The 20418-nt window shown below is 32.6% G+C and overlaps 3 protein-coding genes across 3 annotated transcripts; 2 read left to right on the forward strand and 1 right to left on the reverse strand.

Moving 5' to 3' along the window:
• Positions 1 to 7638: 7638 nt before the first annotated feature.
• On the forward strand, positions 7639 to 10239 carry LOC133313426 (plastid-lipid-associated protein 6, chloroplastic). The gene is made up of 4 exons (XM_061514800.1): positions 7639 to 8086; positions 8814 to 9050; positions 9446 to 9572; positions 9722 to 10239. The coding sequence occupies exons 1-4, from the start codon at positions 7796 to 7798 to the stop codon at positions 9934 to 9936; spliced, it is 870 nt and encodes a 289-aa protein (XP_061370784.1). The 5' UTR covers positions 7639 to 7795; the 3' UTR covers positions 9937 to 10239.
• A 2411-nt stretch (positions 10240 to 12650) lies between these two features.
• On the forward strand, positions 12651 to 17197 carry LOC133313437 (kinesin-like protein KIN-10A). The gene is made up of 5 exons (XM_061514812.1): positions 12651 to 13316; positions 15303 to 15458; positions 15545 to 15652; positions 15737 to 15847; positions 15935 to 17197. The coding sequence occupies exons 1-5, from the start codon at positions 12651 to 12653 to the stop codon at positions 17195 to 17197; spliced, it is 2304 nt and encodes a 767-aa protein (XP_061370796.1).
• A 1121-nt stretch (positions 17198 to 18318) lies between these two features.
• LOC133313438 (CRIB domain-containing protein RIC3) lies at positions 18319 to 19654 on the reverse strand. Its single transcript, XM_061514813.1, has 4 exons — positions 19579 to 19654; positions 19295 to 19398; positions 19125 to 19197; positions 18319 to 18846 (listed from the first exon to the last, which is right to left on the reverse strand). Exons 1-4 carry the CDS (start codon positions 19652 to 19654, stop codon positions 18458 to 18460), a joined length of 642 nt encoding a protein of 213 aa, XP_061370797.1. The 3' UTR covers positions 18319 to 18457.
• Positions 19655 to 20418: the final 764 nt, after the last annotated feature.

Consider the following 20418-nt stretch of genomic DNA (forward strand, 5'->3'; position numbering starts at 1 on the left):
GAAAGCTGAAATTTTGAGAATTTGAGATGTGAAACCAAAAAAAGAGTTTTTTCCCCCTCCTTTTTTTCTTTTTAACAAATTTTAAGTTATTCTAACTCAAATCGGTTATAGGTTAGCTTAATCTTTGGAAACTTAATCATGAAAACCTGACTCTATTTTTTTTTCTTTTCTTAGCCTTTCATCATATTTGCTAATTGTTTGAATATTGTTTTATCTTTCTCTTAACAACAATGAATATGATTTTGTACACTAGCTATATGATTTTTTTTCCAGAATTTCTTAATTATAATAGCAAGCTGGGTCCAAATTCCTAATTTCTTTTTGCCATTTCTAATTATAATAGCTAGTCAAAATTTTATAAATAGCCTTTGTAACCTTTTAAGATGTATGCTGATTCGATCAAATATATAAAAATCTTTTGAGTTCAGCAACTTTTTTTTCTCTCGTTCAAACACTAATTAATAGCAGTAAAAGTCTTCTATTGTACTTACCTATCAAATTTGTTTTTATCAAGGCGTACCTAAAAGCATTATATAGATACTAATTCTTCTAATACTTCGTGATTATAACATCCTATTAACAATTGTCTTTTCTTTCGATTTAATTTATATTATAAATGAGTTGTAATAACTTCACAAATTGTTTTCAGCCTGAATACGAGACTCACACAGATAATATATATGTAATGATTTACAGTTATTCTCCCAGTTCCTTATGACTTCCACAATTTCTATCAAGATGCTACAATATTTGGTGACAGAAGCAAAATTTTATAAGTATATATGTAGGGAAATGTATGTATCATGTAACCTGATTTAAAGTTGTTTTCCTACCCAAACAAAAATTTATGGGCCCCATAATTTTTTCTTTTCTCTTTACTAAACTCACTTTCTCTTTCTTTTTTTATGTTTGTACTGGAACAAACATTGATTTTCATATAACATTATACTAATATAACCCATATATGTACCTTCTTGCATCTACGCTAATCACTTAAACGTCGAAGTCCGTACATCACCTCTTTTTTTGGTAAAGTCCGTACATCACCCTATTAGCCATTGAAGGATACAAAATAGTGATCCCCAACGATGATCCCCTATCATGATCAAGAAAGAACGTCTCAATCATTTCAGGTATCAACTATCGAACAAAAACATTTTCAATAAAGTTCCTAAATTTAAAATAGATTGAATTGAATTTTTAAAAAATTCTAAGAACTAATTTATAATTTTAATATTTAAACTATAAAAAAAGTTAAACAAAAATTAAAAGAAGAGAGAGGTTATAGTTACAACTTTTTTTTTTTTACAACCTCTTACAATCATATATCATAACCGTTGATTTCTGCCAATCAACGGTTATGATTTTCTCAAATTAAACTCATTAATTAATTATTAATTCATACTAAATGACAATCGTTGATTGACGGAAATCAACGGTTATGATATATGGTTGTAAAAAAAATATTGTAAATATAACTTTCGTTTTAAAAGAATCTGTATATTAAAATAAATAAATTTGTATGTGTACAAAATGTTATTTGTTTAACCTTTCTTCTTCCCAGAACTAACAAACTGTATTACGGGAATGGGATATTGACTTCCACAAGAAAGGAGTAACCAACAACTTGTACGTTGCAATTATAAAGCAATGAAGAAACACCAGCCAAACAAAACTAGGTACCTACGAACCACATATTGCTTGCCCCCAGCATCCATGGTTCATCGAAATTTTCGGTTGCTAACTCTACTCAAGTTACGTCCATGGTCCAAAAGGAAAATTAATAAAAAAAATTAAACATCAATAACACGATCATATCACGTACGAATTACGATCATATCACGTACAAGGGGTCTCTCAACTAAATGAGTTGAGCACTTTATTTCTTTCAACAAATGTTGCTTTGACAATTCCTCTAAACTCTTAAGAAAAACTACACACATTTCGAAGGGTCTAATAATAAAGTATTGATGCGTTAGCGTGGCTTTTTTTAATTTCCTCGTTAAGAGTCACATGAAAAAAAGGAGAAATTACAATCTGTTTTTTTTCTCCGACGTATCTCTGTTTTATCAGATGATTCTATCAACGTCCAAGACTTTTTGACGTATATATTCTCCAATATCAGCGTCCCTGTTTTGAAGTATACACAATAAATACATTTAATATGATAGCTAATATCACGTCACGCGAATATTATACTGCCTAAGTGGCTAAGTCCTCCCTCGATTAAGCACATGTATATCATATAAATTAAACTTGTTACAAATGTAATTAATTCGTCAAATAAAAGGGGTAATTAATTAATGGGTTTGTTTTTTCTTATGTTACTTTAGATAACTTTATCTAATGTTCATCAAAACGACGTCATTTTGGGACAGAAATCATGGTATTTTTGTAATTTTAATTTATTTCAGGGTTATAATAGTCCTTATCACTCTAATTTTTTAATTTTTCAACCCCAAAACGACGTCGTTTCAATGAACATTAGATAAAGTTATCTAAAGTAACATCGAAAACTTTTTTCCCTTAATTAATTTGAGTATTTATGTATGAAAATTTTGGCAAATATATTTATCAGTTGCATAATGTTCATTTCAGTTGACTAAACTAATGCCAAAATATCTTATTTCAAATAAAATTAATAACAATGATGTTTTGTTTGGATTACATCCAGGTATCCCCACAGCCGATAGTCATGAGACTAATCCCTCGCCCTGGGTCAGCGCACAAAGCGGTAAAGAGCTGGCCACGAAATGCTTTCCATTCACAAGAGTTGGAGTTCGAACCCTCAATCACTTGCTTAAGGGACGAGATGCTGAACCATTACGCCCGCCCACGTGGTTACAATGATGTTTTGTGCCCTCGTAGAATACGAGGTTGAAAGCAAAATGCATTGGAGCTTCTTATTACACAAGCCTCGTCTATTCTATTGCACTTGAAGCAAGTGCTTCAGTCATACACGTATGTGTTCGTGAAGTGTCTGATTCAAAAACATATCTAATATGAGTACAGATACTATTTGGAGGTATATATTCCAATATGATAAATCGGGATGTCCAACTTAATGGTTGGTATGTTTCTATTGGATCTGTGTGTCCTCTCTCAATTATTTATAGGAGAAATATCTTAAAAATCAGTGGATCACTGTGTACTATATAAACGATATAACGGTATAATCAAAGGGTGGAGTGTGAGCACAATGACAGCTAAGAGAGAGGGTTTAAAATGTGTATACCTTATTGACTTAACCCCTTATTTATAGATGAGTTAATGGTAAGAGTGTACTACTTTTGAGTCTCTTAGAAATATTGGGACCCAAGTCCAACTGGTTAACTGTCTGGATAAGATTGTCATTAATAGAAGATTTTATTTTTTATGTGTCGTCTTTTATTCGACCTTTTAGAATATGATTCTTTATTAGGTCCATAACATTATCATGTTATGGATGAAACTTTGCCTAAAATACAGCGTTTATTTAGTATGAAACTTTGCAGAGTAAGTGCTAGTATATCCAACTACTTATCTTGTGCTCCATTAATATATATATATACCTTAAGTTACGAACCACAACTTCCTCATGATTATCACATAAAGACTGTTAGTATTACCCAATCACACTTATGGCAAATTCACCTAATCCCCCAACAAGTATGTAGTAGATCCTATTCGTTGATTTTGTGTGTTTGTAAATTTTAAAGTAAAACTGTTTTGTAAAATATACATATAAGCCATAAGAGTGTACCTAATCTTAAATTTTACTGAGTTAAAAGTTATGCTGTATTTTAAATTAAATCAAAGGTAGATACACTTTTATTTATATACTATCCACCTTTTATTTATATGGGAAATAGAAGTATCATGTTGTAGGAAAATAGTTATGTCATGCTATAGACACAATCAATGTGAACCTCACCAATTTTAAAAAAAAAAAAGAAGAAAAGAAAGTGGTGGGGTCCACATTGGTTGTGTCTATAGTATGACATAGCCATTTTCCTACAATATGATACTTCTATTTCCCTATTTATATACTTTATAACCTAGTACACTTTTTTTTTTTTTTGAATAAACTAGTACACAAATTTTGGAAAACCATAGCTATTGTGAAATTGGGCCTACACATGCTTGACCACCCCAAACACAAAATAATGAAATTGGTCCGTAGTAGCAAAGCGAAAACAGACCAAAGCACATGGACGAGAAACAGCTGTAAACAGCAACGCTGAATAATGAATATTAATTATCCTATCCACCATTATGGGTGGATTAAATTAAATATTTATGATTATGATTTTTTATTTAATGAATAAAAATTTAGTAAATATTAAATTATTTTATTTAAAAAAATTATAATCTACATATTTTAAAACTAATATTTGATTAAAAGTATTAAACATATTTATAATATCATGAAGTATAACAGAAATATTCATATTTAAATTTAATAACTATATTATTTCATTTTATTTTATTTTTTATAATAATATTTTCCTTAACTACATATTTTAATTAAATTTTTTCAGGACATGAAAAATGTTTATAATTGTTAATTTTTTTTTATAAAATAATATTCTAACTCAATCTTAATTATATTTTGATAAATTTTCTTTAAAGTCATAATATGCTAAGCAAAACATATATATATATATATATATATATATATATATATATATATATATACTATGTTATCTTATATATATTTATAAAACATTTTATTAATCCTATGCCACTATTATTATTAGTATAAATAGAATGAAAATATAGCATTAATGAAATATACATAAAATAAAAGTATAATATTATTAAGATATTTTATATTTTTGATTTTGGGAATTCAAGGGAGAACCGACCATAGAGGTAGGCTATAGGAAGACCCGTAGAGAGGGGCAAAAAGATGAGAAAGGGACGAAAGTTCCTCTGTTACTGTATTATCTCAATTCTCATAGCCTACGTGCACTGATATTGACACGAGACATGAGACACGACAACACAATACGTTAATTCTAAAAAATGATATATTTTGACACGTTGGGACACGTTTTGATATTAAATAATATTTTTAATATATATAATATAATTTATATTTAATACATATAACAGTCCATAATAAATCATATAACCAATCAAATATTCAAATTTCAAAATATAAATATAAAAAAAAAATTATTTTTCGTATCTTGTTAATTTGTCATGTCAAATTTCATAACAGAAACAAATTGATTTATAAATTATTATTTTTTATGTTTAGTTAATAAAATAAAATTAAGACTAAAATTTATCTACCAAAAAAAAAAATAAGACTAAAATAAAAAACATGTCGAAACGTGTCAGAGAGTTGATAACGTGTCTCAAAATATTAACCGCATGTCGGTGTCTGACATGCATTTTAAAAAAAAATGTGCGTGTCCGGGTATCATCGGCTTTAGCAATAAAGATGTCTTACGAGGGTTTATTCAAATATTTTTTCATTAAAACATGAAAATTTAATATTAAATGCAAAAAATTATAACTATGCAAACTATTAATATTTTAAAGGCATTTTATTAATGCATATTTTATAATGTTGTAGGCATCTTTTCTAGTTTATTAAAAATGAATACTTTTTTATTGTTATTTAAAAAATTTGAGAGGTTGAAAATTATAAAAGATTAAGAAAGATGTAAATGAAAGAAAAGAAAATGAAGTTATAACCATTTTTCCCTATACTAATACCTCTACTTGAAACCCAAACCCTTTGGCACAATTGGTCCGGAGGGTGTGTTTTCTTAACCAGTGGTCTTGAGTTCGAGTCTTGGGTATGAAAAAAAAAGATTGGGTAGAGCCGCCCCGCAAGGGTCCTAAAGTGTTCGGTTTGGGATTAGTCTCACCCCCAAGGAGGTGGGAATACCCTTCAGCTATTGGAAAAAAAAAAAAAAAAACCTCTACTTGAAGAGATGCTCCTGTGGAGGAGGTGAAAGATCATCTACTTTGAGATCCATGGTCTGTGTTTACCATGAAAATAAAAATAAAAATATGATATCTTCATGTACCTTGGCAGGCCGGGCCAAATGTATTTAGTTAATAGTGGTCAGTCCAGAACAGGAAAGAATTGAGAGCTAGAATTAGTGCCTGTTTGGATTCTCTTATTTTTAAACTAGAAGCTACTTATAAATATAAGCTAGGCCAAATAGATTTTGAGAAAAGCTCTTTTTTTTTTTGTAATGAAGAAAAAAGCTGAAAACTAAAAGCTCTTATTTTCAAGCTCTTATCTGTTTTTCTTGAATTGTTTTTTTTTTTTAAATAAAGAGTGATAAAGATAGATAGAGAGATAATTTTCTTGAAATATGTGCTTTTAAGTAATTTTTAAGCTAATTTTTTTATGTAATTTCCAAATAGCTTTTAGCTTCTTTTTTTTAAGCTCTTTGTTTTAGCTTTAGTTTATAAGTAGGTTGTAGCTTAAAAATAAGAGGATCCAAATAGACTTTTAAGTCACCTCTGCAATACTAACGAAAATCAACTACAACATTACCAATATAAGAATGTATATGAAGGAGATAGAAACTCTCAGTCAAAAATATTACAAATATGCATATCATTTAACAAAGCTCAACGACTCATGTTCAAAGGAAGGTATACTTCTTTCTTGGTTTTAATTTTTTCACTTAATCTACTTAAATTTAATTTTTTTAAATACTCACTACGTCTACAAATATTAATATGCATGTAGCCAGGCAAAGCACGAACTAAAAGGCTAGTTTTCAATTGCAGCCCAACCCAGAATCTGTTTTGCCTACAAATTCAGTCCACAATCCAGATTGAATTGCTAAGAATGGGCTTATAACTATGGGCTGACTTGAATATGCTTCAAGTGAATTTACCAGACCAAGGAATATCCAATTATTAAATAATGTATTATGTATATAGTATTTGGATTTAATGTTTTTGTTTTTCCTGCACAAAACATTCATAGTGCATACTGCTATTTTTTTCCTCTTTTCTTTATTTATAATAAGACTCGTTTATTTTTACGTGAGTGTGACAAATTTTTTTTCTATAACAAAAACAAAAATATTTTTACTATAGTACTAGCCTACTAGGGTATAATGTTTTTCATATTGTAGAAAATAAAATAATCCCCTATGTATACCTAAAAATATATAGAGTCCATGTGAGCTCCACACATTTTTATATATGTAGAGAATAAATTACCTCCTATAACATGAGATTCATTTAATTCATAATATTATAGTAGATATTACCTATGATGCATCGACACTTCGTGTCTGACTTTTTCTGACACTACACCACGCGTTGCAGATATTTAACAAACGGTTCAAAAGTTGCATTGCGTTTTTAGTTGAAACTATTAGAATCGTTGAATTATGATTACATCTTATTTAATTTAATATAAATATTTGTGATATTATTTTTTTACGAAATTAATGGGTATTATAAATTTAGTTTTTTGTTGTTGCTAAATTATTAAATATTAAATATAAATATATTACACAAATCAAAAATATTATTTAATATAAAAACATATTTTAAAATTAAGAGAAAGGAGATTGAAAAAATGAGAAAGGTACGGCATAGGGAGCATTACGTGGCGTATAAGTGGCGAACAATAAAAAGTATACGAACTCTTCCCGTCCTTTTGATGTTTCTTGTCTCCTTCTTCTATGTTCTTGTTTGGTAATGTTTACACAATCTCATTCACATACTAAATTTGCTTCTTTCTCCAATAATTTCTTCCAAGTTCCACACTTTCAATTTCAAAACCATATTTCAAATCCACCCATTTAAAATTTACTTCTTGTTCATGGCTTCCCTCAACCTTCTTCCTCACCCTGCATCTTCTCTCTCTCACTCCTTACCGTTTTCTTCTTCTTCTACTTGTTCTTCTTCCTTTGCAAGGGGTTTTGTTCCCTGCTGCAACATCCATGTTCTCAAGCCAAAGGGTAACCTCCAAACCTCTCAACGCAGGCGTTATCTCAGGCCCTTCCTTGTTGTCAAATCTGCTGTGGATGTGGCTGACCCTCCTCCAACTTCTTCTGGTTACTCAGGGGACACCAGCTCTGATCCTATCTCGTCTTTGAAGTTCAATCTGCTGGTGGGTTCTTTTTGTTTTGCACCGTTTTCCAATATCTTATTAGCTTGTTTTGTATGTGAATTTCGGTTCCTTTTACATTTTTCTTATTTTCGTATCCCTTCTGATTTGGCTCTTTTTTATACTTGTTGCTGTCCTTCTGCGTGCTGTTGGAATAGTGGGTTGCTTGAAACTGCTTTATTGATTGTTGTGTTGACAAATTAAATGATGAATTTCTTGAGTAACTAGAACTATTGTCATGCTGAGTGTGTGATTAGTTAAAACTCAAAAGAGGGAAAACTATGTGGTAATTGTAGCAATAGGTTGAATTTATCTATTTGGCTTCCATGTCTAAATATTTGTTCTTGGTCCTACAGATGGTAAAATGCTAAAAAGTTTGAGAACAATCTTTTTTGAGCTTTATTTTAGGTTGCAGATGGTTGTAGGCTCAACAAAAAGCTAGTTGATATGCACATTGTTCCTCCCTAGCCAGCATCATGATATCTCTGGTTACAGTTTTATGGATAGTCTCTTTGTTTAAGATTGTTAGAAAAAAAATAATGTTGACAACTACATAGTACATAAAGCAATGGTCACACATTAATTTGGAATACTCGTGAACTTATAATTTGCAATATGTTTTTCTTTCTTTTCTTTTCCTTTTTTTTTTTTGGGTTTTGGTTTTTTTATTTTTTTTTTTGGGGGGGGGGGTTCTATAACTTGATTCTTATGCTTGAAGTTGTTAAAGCAGAGTGCTGTTTCTGGGCTAAATAGAGGTCTTGCTGCAAATGAAGATGATCTCCGAAAGGCAGATACTGCGGCTAAGGAACTTGAAGCTGCTGGAGGACTAGTAGATCTCTCACCTGACCTTGATAAATTGCAAGGAAGATGGAAACTGATATATAGCAGTGCATTTTCATCTCGCACTCTAGGTGGAAGCCGTCCTGGCCCTCCCACAGGAAGGCTTCTTCCTATAACTCTTGGACAGGTCTGTTGCTGACCACATATAATGATATTATGTTAATTTATTTTTGTTTGATTGCATGTTCTCCGGAGTAGGAAACATTCAAGTTAAAAATGATGCATATTGGTTGACCAAGTTATAGATTATCATAAAAGCCCTTGTTCTTCCTATTCTCATTGTCAACTGTTGGTTTCATGATGATAACATATTTGTGATGATTGCTCTTTATTTTTTTCCCCCGGGAAGAAATATATTCATTTTGACCTGCAGCTGAGACTGAGTAACAGTTAGATTATTTAAAATTTTGATCTAATTATATTTGATTCCTATGCATATGCTTTTGTCTCCAAAATGTAATTCAATAATGAGTTTGCGAAATGTGTAATATTTATTGCATTTATGCTTTGTTTTGCTGATAGGTTTTTCAACGAATTGACATCTTGAGCAAAGATTTTGATAATATAGTGGAGCTTCAATTGGGTGCTCCATGGCCCCTATCACCCCTCGAAGTAACAGCCACATTAGCTCACAAATTTGAACTCATAGGTTGGTTTTATGCTCTTTTTTTATAATGTGCATATGCATAGTTACTGTTGCATGATTACTACTATTTGTTACATATGAGAATTGTAGTATTGTACAGTCTTGAGAGTTGAAACTGCCTTTTTATGGTGTGCGGGTTTGTAATGTCCCAGGATCTGCAAAGATCAAGATAGTGTTTGAGAAAACGACTGTGAAGACAACTGGGAATTTGTCACAGTTGCCACCATTAGACTTACCTCGAATTCCAGATGCATTTAGGCCTCCATCTAATACAGGAAGTGGTGAATTCGAAGTTACATATCTCGACAAGGATACCCGCCTCACAAGAGGAGATAGAGGAGAGCTAAGGGTCTTTGTGATTTCATGAGTTCCTGGTGAAGGCACTATGCATTTTCTCTGTTGGACTTAAAAATCCTCCAACATCACTGTCTGTAATCTTTTTATTTTTTCCACGTTTGCCTTTGCTTTTTTTTTTTTTTTTTTTTTTTTTCTGATAGTGTTGTCTTGTTACAAGTTCTTCAATATTGTAACATGGATATACTGATGGAAGTAAACCACACTATGTAGCTCTAAGGGAACAGGCTACTTTTTGTTTAAATGTAACATATTTCATCTTTAAGGAATAATGCTTGGAGATGATTTAGATATGAACACTTAAATTCACTGTGGAGAGAACTACTTTTCAGTTTTAGACTCTGTTTGATTTGATATAGTTTTTTTTTTCCTCTAATGTTTTCCATGGCACAAATATGTCCTATGTTTGTTTCACCATAACTCAAACCCTTTCCAGCAATCAAATTCAAATCCATTATTTTGCCCTTAAAGTTTTGAAGAACAACATAATTTCTTAAGAAAAAGAAAAATGAAGTACTTCTTTGCAGTGTTATGCACCTGATCCTTATTTGTCCTCAATGTGTTCTTTGGATACTATGTGAAATGTAATATTCTTTGGATACAACGAGCAACTGACTCTGGTTTGAGCCATTTCTTTAAAGTCATGCTCCACCACCTTTTTGCTTTGTCTCCTATTTTGAGGTAAGGACAAATTACATCTTAAATTTTAATTTCCATCTTAGACGCTTTTTTTAATCTAATTTACGTTTAATCATTTTCATCTTAAATTGGTTTCTTATGTGATTCCTCGAATTCAATAAAATTTGTATGCCATTCTTTCTTGGTCAAGAAACATTTGAGTCTTACATTCACAGCTCCCTTTCCTTGCTGAAATCACAATCGCTTTCAAGCTTAATGATCACTACAGTATCAAATACCGTGTTATTTTTTGACTCGTGAAATATAGTTATGGACTTATGGTGAATATGCAAAACTAAAGTAGTAGTGGTGTTACTGAATATTGATAATTTCAGAGCCATTAGCTTCTCAAGAGTTGCCAAATAATTTTATATCTTCATGCATTAATGTTACTGACTCCTTCTAAACCTTTTTACAATCCTTATTAGCTTGCATTATTTTTAAGCATTAATACCAAACACCCACCAGCAAAAACAGAAAAAACGGAATGTGTTGCTCTGTATTCTTATTTTGTTACTAAATGCTATGTTGTTAGTTTTAGCCTAAGCATATTGTTTCGCCTTTTATCAAGAGGGTTTTGATGAGAAGGTGCTTCAGAACTGTTTATTTGATTGAAGGTTTGAAATGCAGTTACAACACTATAGTTTAGTAGCCTTAAAATGCTACCTAGATGGAGATAAGGGCATTTTAACCTCTCTTTCTAGACAAACTAACCTCTCCATCCATCTTGGTGATGCCTGAAAGTTCAGGTTTTATCATTTTTAAATTGAAGTGCACCTGAAAGCTCTTTTATAAAATGACAATATCTCTAAACATCAAGGTTTGGCATTAACTTAATTCCTCTTAGTCCTACCTGTATTCTTTTCTAAATGATACCCGATGTCCTCCTACACACATAATTTTTGTCCTACTCCTGCCCCAGCCTCTACTCTATCTTTTTTGTAAGCAATGGAATTTGGCAACAATTATTCTAAAATTACAAATATACAGTTCTTTATTTGATTATGAAAATTTTCATATCATTTCCTGCATATATTTTAGGGAGATTTTTTATACTATTCCCTTTTATATGTATATACATTTGAGGAATGCGTAGATACACTTTACCGTACAATTTTGCTTCTACGTTTTTGTTAAAGTTCTGGTTTTCACGTCATTAAAAATAAAACATATAATATACCATACGCTTTTATGTATGTATAAGAGATAATTTTATTTCCTACAACATGAAAATAAGAAAAACACGTCTCATGTTGCATGAGAAATGTTTTCTCATGTTATAACTCTTCGATTTGCATACAATTTTTTTTTTTAAAAAATAAAAATAAGTGTGAGACTCATCACTAATTGATAACATGATAAAATAATTTTCATCAAAGCCTAAAAATAAAATAAAAAACATATAAAAGCCATATTAACTCTTGCTGGCTAGTGTTATAAAAAAAATTATATTAAAACGATTTAGTCATGTTTAAAAAGTAATTAAAAGAAAAATAAATTCTTTTGAAATTAATCTAAAAAATTTCTATAAATATTAATTATGAAATAAGATTTTTTTCAAAAAAAATTTATATATCTATCGGTTCATCGATTACTCGATTAATCCAATTCGATCACATAAGGACCCTCGCTTTATTCAAATTTATTTATCATGATTTATGTGCCAAAACTATTAAAAAAATTTATCTATTTTTTAAGTTATTGTGCTTTAAACATTATTTCAGGACCCCAAAAAAAAAAAAAAATACATATATAATGCGAAATTCGAAATTCAATCCATTGGAAGAGAATTCATTTTCTCAGCTGAAAATATAAATGGAACAAATATGGCCGTTAGATTGTAACGGCTACATTTTGGTTGAAATTTCAAAACCCTGGTTTCAGAGTCCCATCCCTTGTTTCTTTCTCTTTCTATCATCATCTTCATTTCTAGCTTTTCTTGCACTTTCTCGTTCGTTTTTCTCAATTGGGTTACAGATTCTACCTCAAAGGTTAAATCTTTCTTCTTCTTTCTTTCTGGGTTTTGCTTCTGACATTCATTCTTTGTCCATGGCTCCCACCCCTTCTTCCAAACCAAACCACTCCACCCAGTTGAAAACTCCACACTCCAAGCACCGCCTCAACTTCAATGGCCTCAAAACAGCAACACCACTATCACATCCATCTCCCAATCCAAATTCCGCTGCCATCAAAGAGGCCCCTCCTGAACACCCAATTGAAGTCATTGCCAGAATCCGTGACTACCCAGATCGAAAGGACAAGCCTTTATCGGTTCTTCAGATCAATTCCAACTTGAGTTCTATCCGGGTTCGCGCAGATTTTGGGTACCGGGACTTCACTCTTGATGGGGTTTCTGTGTCTGAGGAAGAGGACTTGGATGCATTCTATAAGAAATTTGTGGAATCAAGGATCCATGGGATCAAGCTAGGGGAAAAGTGCACCATCATGATGTACGGGCCAACTGGTTCTGGCAAGAGTCACACCATGTTTGGGTGTTCAAAGCAGGCAGGGATTGTGTATAGGTCTTTGAGGGACATTCTTGGAGATGTGAATGCAGATGGAGAAGGCGATTCAAAGGGAGAGCATCTTGGGTTGGGAACTTTTGTTCAAGTCACTGTCTTGGAGATTTACAATGAGGAGATTTATGATCTCTTGTCCACCAGTGGAGGAGGAGGGGGATTTGGATTTGGGTGGCCTAAAGGCAGTTCTTCAAAGGTAATATAACTTATGTTGGTTGATGTGCTTCAGTTCAGATCATATCTGGGATTTTGCTTTAGGTTTGTTATTTGGCTGAGTTTCATTGCATAACCTTGAAATTTATATGTTGGTACTCATTTTCATGACTTGTGCATATTTGGGTGTAGGGCTGTGCATGGGTCAGGTCGGGTCAGGTTTTTGTCTGACTCGACCCAACTTGGTTTTTATAGGTCAGATATTTTGACCCGCCCCGCTTTAATTTGATCCAAGTCAGGTTTGACTTGGATTGGATTTTGTTGAACTAGTTCAGAACCAGTTTGGATCTGACCTGACTTGGTTTCTGAAGTGGGTCTGACTTGGTTTCTGAACTGGGTCAAATCTGACCAGACCCGTTTTTGACTTGGTTTCCGTCAACAGTTTTGACGAAAATTAAACGAAAAAAGAATTTTGTCAAAAAATTTAACGGAATGTTTTTCGTTCAAAATTTCGATGGGAATGTGTTCTGACGAAAAATTTTTCGAGGGAAATGTTTCATTTGAAACTTTCGACGAAATTTAGATTCTCTAAAGAATTTTGACAGAATATTTTTTTCGTCAAAATGTTTTTTTTGTCAAAAAAATTTACGGAGTTTTTTTATAGAAATGTGTTTCGTGGAAAATTTTGATGGAAATTTTTTATCAAAAAACTTGACGAAAATATTTAGTTGAAAATTTTCGAGGGAAATGTGTTTCGCTAAAAATTTTGACGAAAATTTTTTCGTCGCAAACTTTCGCCGAAATTTGAAATCTGTAAAGAATTTTGATGAATATTTTTGCCGTCGAAATTTTTTGATGACGAAAATGTTTCCGACGAAAACTTTCGCCAAAATTAGAAATCTGTAAAGAATTTTGATGAAATTTTTTGCCGTCAAATTTTTTTGATGACGAAAATATTTCTGTCGAAAACTTTCGCCAAAATTTGAAATCTGTAAAGAATTTTGATGAAATTTTTTGCCGTCGATATTTTTTGATGACGAAAATGTTTCCGTCGAAAACTTTCGCCAAAATTTGAATTCTGTAAAGAATTTTGATGAATTTTTGTGCCGTCAAAATTTTTTAATGACGAAAATATTTCCGTCGAAAACTTTCGCCGAAATTTGAAATCTGTAAAGATTTTTGATGAAATTTTTTGCCGTCAAAATTTTTTGATGACGAAAATGTTTCCGTTGAAAACTTTCGCCAAAATTTGAAATTGTAAAGAATTTTGATGAAATTTTTTGCCGTCAAAATTTTTGGATGACGAAAATATTTCCGTTGAAATCTGTAAAATTTTTATGAAAATATTTTCCATAAAAAATTTTGACGTAATTGTTTTACGTTAAAACTTTTCTTTTAATGTAATTGTGATTTTTTTTTACATAATGGGTATGGGTCAAGTTTTGGGTCAGTGAGTCAATATTAAAACGAGTCAGGTCTAAAACTGACCCAAATAAAAGTGGGTCAGTATTTAAACCAGTTCAAAAAATATGAGTATTTATGGGTCTGGTCAAGGTCGGATCAAGGGCAGGACAAGTGAACTAGTTTTTTTGCGCAGCCACTATTTGGGTGGCTAAGTTTATTTATTGTGTCTGAGTTTGCTTTCCATTTTTTCTTGGCTGTATGAATATATGCTTCTCTATCTGAAGAGGGCTTGTAAGATATTTCTCACTTCAGAAGTTGGTATGCTTTCTTTGCAACCAAAAGACGACTCTTGGCAGGAAAAACATAAGTTAACAAATGCTGTTTAAAACTTCTGTAGAAATATTTTTTGGTGTTTCTCTTACAAGCTTGTTTTGGAAGGGCAGTGTTTCTCTTATTTGTACTCATACATGACCATCATCATCATAATAAAACATTTATCGATTTTTATTTTTATTTTTTTACCGAAAACCATGTTTATGTGGACTAGTTTTACAAATCAATAATGAACCATTGTTTTTTAGTTAATATGGGCATCACTTTCTTACTTTTTCCATTTTACTTGTAGGTGAAGCTCGAAGTGATGGGGAAAAAGGCTAAGAACGCAACCTATATATCTGGAAATGAAGCAGGGAAGATCTCAAAAGAAATTCAGAAAGTGGAGAAGCGAAGGATTGTTAAAAGCACACTTTGTAATGACAGGAGTTCTAGAAGTCACTGCATGGTATGGTTGCTTTGGAAGGTGGTTCTGATAAAATTTATTAAGTTTCCTCGATTGGTAACTAATGACATCTCTTCCATTCTGATCAGGTAATCCTTGATGTCCCAACTGTGGGAGGACGGCTAATGCTTGTAGACATGGCAGGATCAGAAAATATTGAACAAGCTGGTCAAACTGGATTTGAGGCCAAAATGCAGGTAACTTTTTTGCCATGTTTATGTTATTCCTAAAATCTGCCTTTTCTATGCTGATTATTATACTACTCAATGAAATTATTATAGACAGCAAAAATCAATCAAGGAAATACAGCACTGAAGAGAGTGGTCGAGTCCATTGCAAATGGAGATTCACATGTGCCTTTTAGGGACAGCAAACTTACCATGCTTCTGCAGGTAATGCTTGTTTTTTAATTGAGTAAGTTGTTGGATTCCTGTTCTCTGTTATTCCTAGTTTCACTTTTTCTGTTTTCCCTTTTTAAGGATTCCTTTGAAGATGATAAGTCAAAAATTTTAATGATACTATGTGCAAGTCCCGATCCTAAGGAGATACACAAGACAATCACTACACTTGAATATGGAGCGAAAGCAAAATGTATAGTTCGTGGCCCTCATACACCCCCAGTCAAGGATGATGAATCTTCCTCTGCAGTCATTTTGGGGTCAAGAATTGCTGCAATGGATGAATTTATCTCGAAGCTACAAATGGAAAACAAGCAAAGAGAGAAAGAGCGAAATGAAGCACACAAAAAGCTTTTGAAGAAAGAGGAAGAAATTGCCTTGTTAAGAACTAAACTCGACATTACAGAAAAGAAAGGAACTCCTCCAAGTGAGGAGGAGATTAACTTGAAGGTAAATGAACGAACCCGGCTTCTGAGACAAGAGTTGGAAAAGAAGTTGGAAGAGTGCCAAAGAATGACCAACGAGTTTGTTGAACAGGAAAGGAAGAGAATGGAAGAAAGGATATTGCAGCAGCAGGAGGAAGTTGAATTCCTGAGAAAGAGACTGGAAGAAATTGAGTTGCAGCTATGTTCAAGGAAAGGTTGTGGTGAGGAAAATGAATCTAAAGAAGTGGAGTCAAGTGGGTTTGTGAGAAGGCTATTGCGTATTTACAAAAGTGAGGACGATCCTGGAATGGTGAAATCAATGGATTTGGACATGGATGATCAAGAACCCCCTGACCGGGAAGTGAAAATTGTTGGTGGAGTTTTGTGCAGGAGTGATTACAAAGTTGTTGAGGACTTTTCAAATCCACCTTGTCCAAATACCTTGAATGGTGTACAAGAAGATGCTTATGTTTGTGCACCAAACTTGGGTCAAAGAACATGCCTTAGTACAGTATATGAAGAAGAAGAAGAAGAAGAAGGAGAAGGAGAACAGGGTTATGAAGATAAAGGGGAAGAAGAGGAAGTGGAGAAAGAAGTCATAGAGGAAAAGAGGGTATGTACTGTTGACAAGCCTAGTGCTGCAGGCTCCTTGGCAAGAAATTCAGAGAGAGAGGATTATTGTTTTAAGGGAAGTTCGGAGGATGATGATAAGGATTCTAGACTACTTAGAATTCAAAATATATTCACTCTTTGTGGAAACCAAAGAGAGCTCTCCCAGCATATTGGAACCCCAATACCTACAAAAAAGAGGTCAGATGATACTTTTGATCTCAGGTTTTCTCCTCTGAAGACAAGTGAAAAGGATCCCCTTTTCAAAATCTCCAACAAGGAGAACCTGGAACCACAAAAGACTACTTAGAATTCAAAATATATTCACTCTTTGTGGAAACCAAAGAGAGCTCTCCCAGCATATTGGAACCCCAATACCTACAAAAAAGAGGTCAGATGATACTTTTGATCTCAGGTTTTCTCCTCTGAAGACAAGTGAAAAGGATCCCCTTTTCAAAATCTCCAACAAGGAGAGCCTGGAACCACAAAATGTTGTGGGAAATTAGCTTCAATTGCTTGTACTGAAAAATGAAAAAAAAAAGCTTGTACAATTATGTGATAAGTGTTGTTTCCTTCTGGAAACGTGATTTGTAGTTTGTTTCGTTATTTCACACCTCAGCATTAATATTGTCTTTTTGGGTGTTTTTTCTTTCTTTTTCAATATTATGTAGTATGCTTAAATCGATTGATTGTTTGTATGTCCGTTCTACTTTTGTTCTATATTTGATAGTGTTTTCTATATAAATAAGTAAATATATTTCTGTCTGCCCTTCTTTTTCATACGGCTATTTATGTATGTATGCACAAATCACTTTTCCCAACACTTGCACTTTCACTCTTATTCAAGAGATGCAATTTATACCAACTTAGAAATTCGGTATACGTACGGGTGTTTGGTAGGTGATTTGTTAAATGAAAGTGGATATTTAGTAACACCATGTTTGGTAGAAATTTTGAAAAAAAGAGAGTAGGCAACAGGTTTCCCGTGCAATGCAGATATGTGTGTAAAATGATACTCACTGTTTGAAAATATCTCTTTGGAGGTGGTATTTGCAAATGGGAAGGCAAGTGAAAAATTACAAGACCTTCGTTTTGAATGGTTATGATTATCTTTTGAATCAATTATTTTTTTATATTAATTGATTCACTTTTGAATGGTTATGATTCTCTTTCTCTCTCTTCTTTTATCACCGTTGATCCATTTTGTACGGTTATGATTTAGTGACCCGTAATAATGTTATCTGAAGCAGCTTGAGAAATTACAATACCTTCATTTTTTCACCTAATTTGATATTTCAAAAAAATATAATTTACACCATCCAAACAAAATGTGAATTAATTATCTTCAATTTTTTGTTACAGTTAAATCCAAATGGATAGAAAATAAACAGGAACAAAAAAATCCCCCAAAAATTTGAAGAAAAGTGGCACTTAAATGATTGAAGTCACAACAGCATGCAAGATGATGGATGATATAATATGTAATTCATTAATTAATAATGCAAGAATAATAGTATTCTTGCCCCTGAAATCTCTCTCTCTCTCTCTCTAAACTGAATCTGGTGGTCCACTATGACTCACGTTCTTCTCTAATGGTAAGATCTGCAAAAGAGGCATCAGTTAAGGATTCCCCCTTTGATGTTTCTCTAGTTCTGGACGGCCTCCTCGTTGAACCATCCTTTTCCTCGGACGTTGTCGTCTTTGACTTTCTGCGATGCGAATGTTTTGTTGTTGGGGGCTTCTCATCTTCCAACGAGTGATGATGGTGGTGGTGGTGGTGTTGTCTTCTAGAAGATTCCGAGGAATGATGTCGTCGAGTGTGTTGCTTCGTTCCTTCCGAGGAGCTCTCTCGTGTCGGAGAAGTCGTTGAGGATTGGGTCTCTCTTGAACGCGGCCTAGGCTTTCGAACGTGCACTTTCTTCCCATCACCTTTACTATTGTTATTATTATCATCATTATCTACAAAATACCAAAACCATAGTTCCTCATTTGTGTCACACTACATATCCACATAACATAATTGATATGAAATTAACGGATAGAATATTACGCATATTTTTTTTTTATGTCTATTTTTTCTATTAATATTCAATATTATTAGATCAGAATGTCGTAAGAAAAAAAAAACAGTATGTAAGATAGGTATTAGAGATGAGTATTCAATATTATTGAAATTATAATTTAACGGTATTAGAAATGAGGTAAGATAGGTATTTTATTATAAGATATGATCAAACCTTTGGGCATCTTATTAGTAGAGTTTACTACTTCTCCTGATGAAGTTTCTGATGTTTCTTTAAACTCGGTCATCTGCACAATTTCTCCAATTACAGATTAAGAATACAATCAAATCAAATTGGGTCTTGGTGAAGACAATAAATTAAATGAGAAAAATGAAAAAAATTACCCAGCTTGGTGCATTTGCATTCGCATTTTCACTTCCAATATGTGCCAAATGCTTAACGTCTGTTGGGAACCCAATTTGTATCTCCTTTTCTTCGTCCTCCTCGTCTGCAAAATTATTATTTTCAAATTTATAAGAATTTTGGAAATGTATAGATAACTTTCAATTAAAAAGAAAAACAAAAAAGCCATGCATAAAGTAGTTCGGTGCATGCAATCAATAGAAGATAAATATATATATATATATATTTAATTTGTTTGAGATCGATGATAGAAGATTACACTTACCAAATATTTGGGATATGTATCTAAGTCCTTTAAGGAGGCCTTTCACCTGGCCTTTGACTGTGGTTGACGACGCCATTATATATATATAGAGAGATGAATCGCTTCAAAGGCACCGGTGCTTTCAATCTTCAACGGAACCAGCTACAAACTTCTGAAAGGTAAAAAATAATAAAATAATAAAAAGATCATAAAATTTGTCACCATTTAATCATTTTGCATCAATCCCATTACCAACCAATGTTATTATCATCTCATGAATAAACATTTCACAGAGGCACTCCTCAAAATAACTTGTGCCATTACCAACCAATCATATCATCTCATGACTACGTGACATTCTCTGAATTCTGTTTATCAACTAAGATTTTGATATAGACAATTTCAATTGATAACGAAAACACAGCATGCTGCATGACCTTCATTTCAAACGTTGATTCATTTTTATTTTTATTTTTATAGTAAAAACATATAAAAGAGAGAGAGAGAGAGAGAGAGAGAGAGATAAGAATAGGAGAAAAACACCAAATTAAATGTGGCTACCTCCACAAGAAATGTTGAATCAACCATATGATGACTTTGTTGGCCTTGCCAGTGTTGAAATCACAAACCCGCAAGCATATATCAATGAAGAACAAAAATTCATGACAAAATGGGAGAAAAAGTATATTGCAAGTTTAAAAGTTCTTGGTTGGATGTTTTGGAATGAGAATCCAACCAAACCAACCAAGAAGAGGGAGAGTTCAGGTTAGAAAATGTCAAAAACTGCAGAATTGAAAGCACTGGGTTTTGATCTACCGCCCCCACAATCAGTGGCCAAGGCAAATCAAAACCAGCAACTCA

This window comes from Gastrolobium bilobum, unplaced genomic scaffold, assembly GCF_033153095.1.
Source record: "Gastrolobium bilobum isolate Gb01-03AN ecotype WA unplaced genomic scaffold, APGP_CSIRO_Gbil_v1 utg11941, whole genome shotgun sequence".
Lineage (NCBI taxonomy): Eukaryota > Viridiplantae > Streptophyta > Magnoliopsida > Fabales > Fabaceae > Gastrolobium > Gastrolobium bilobum.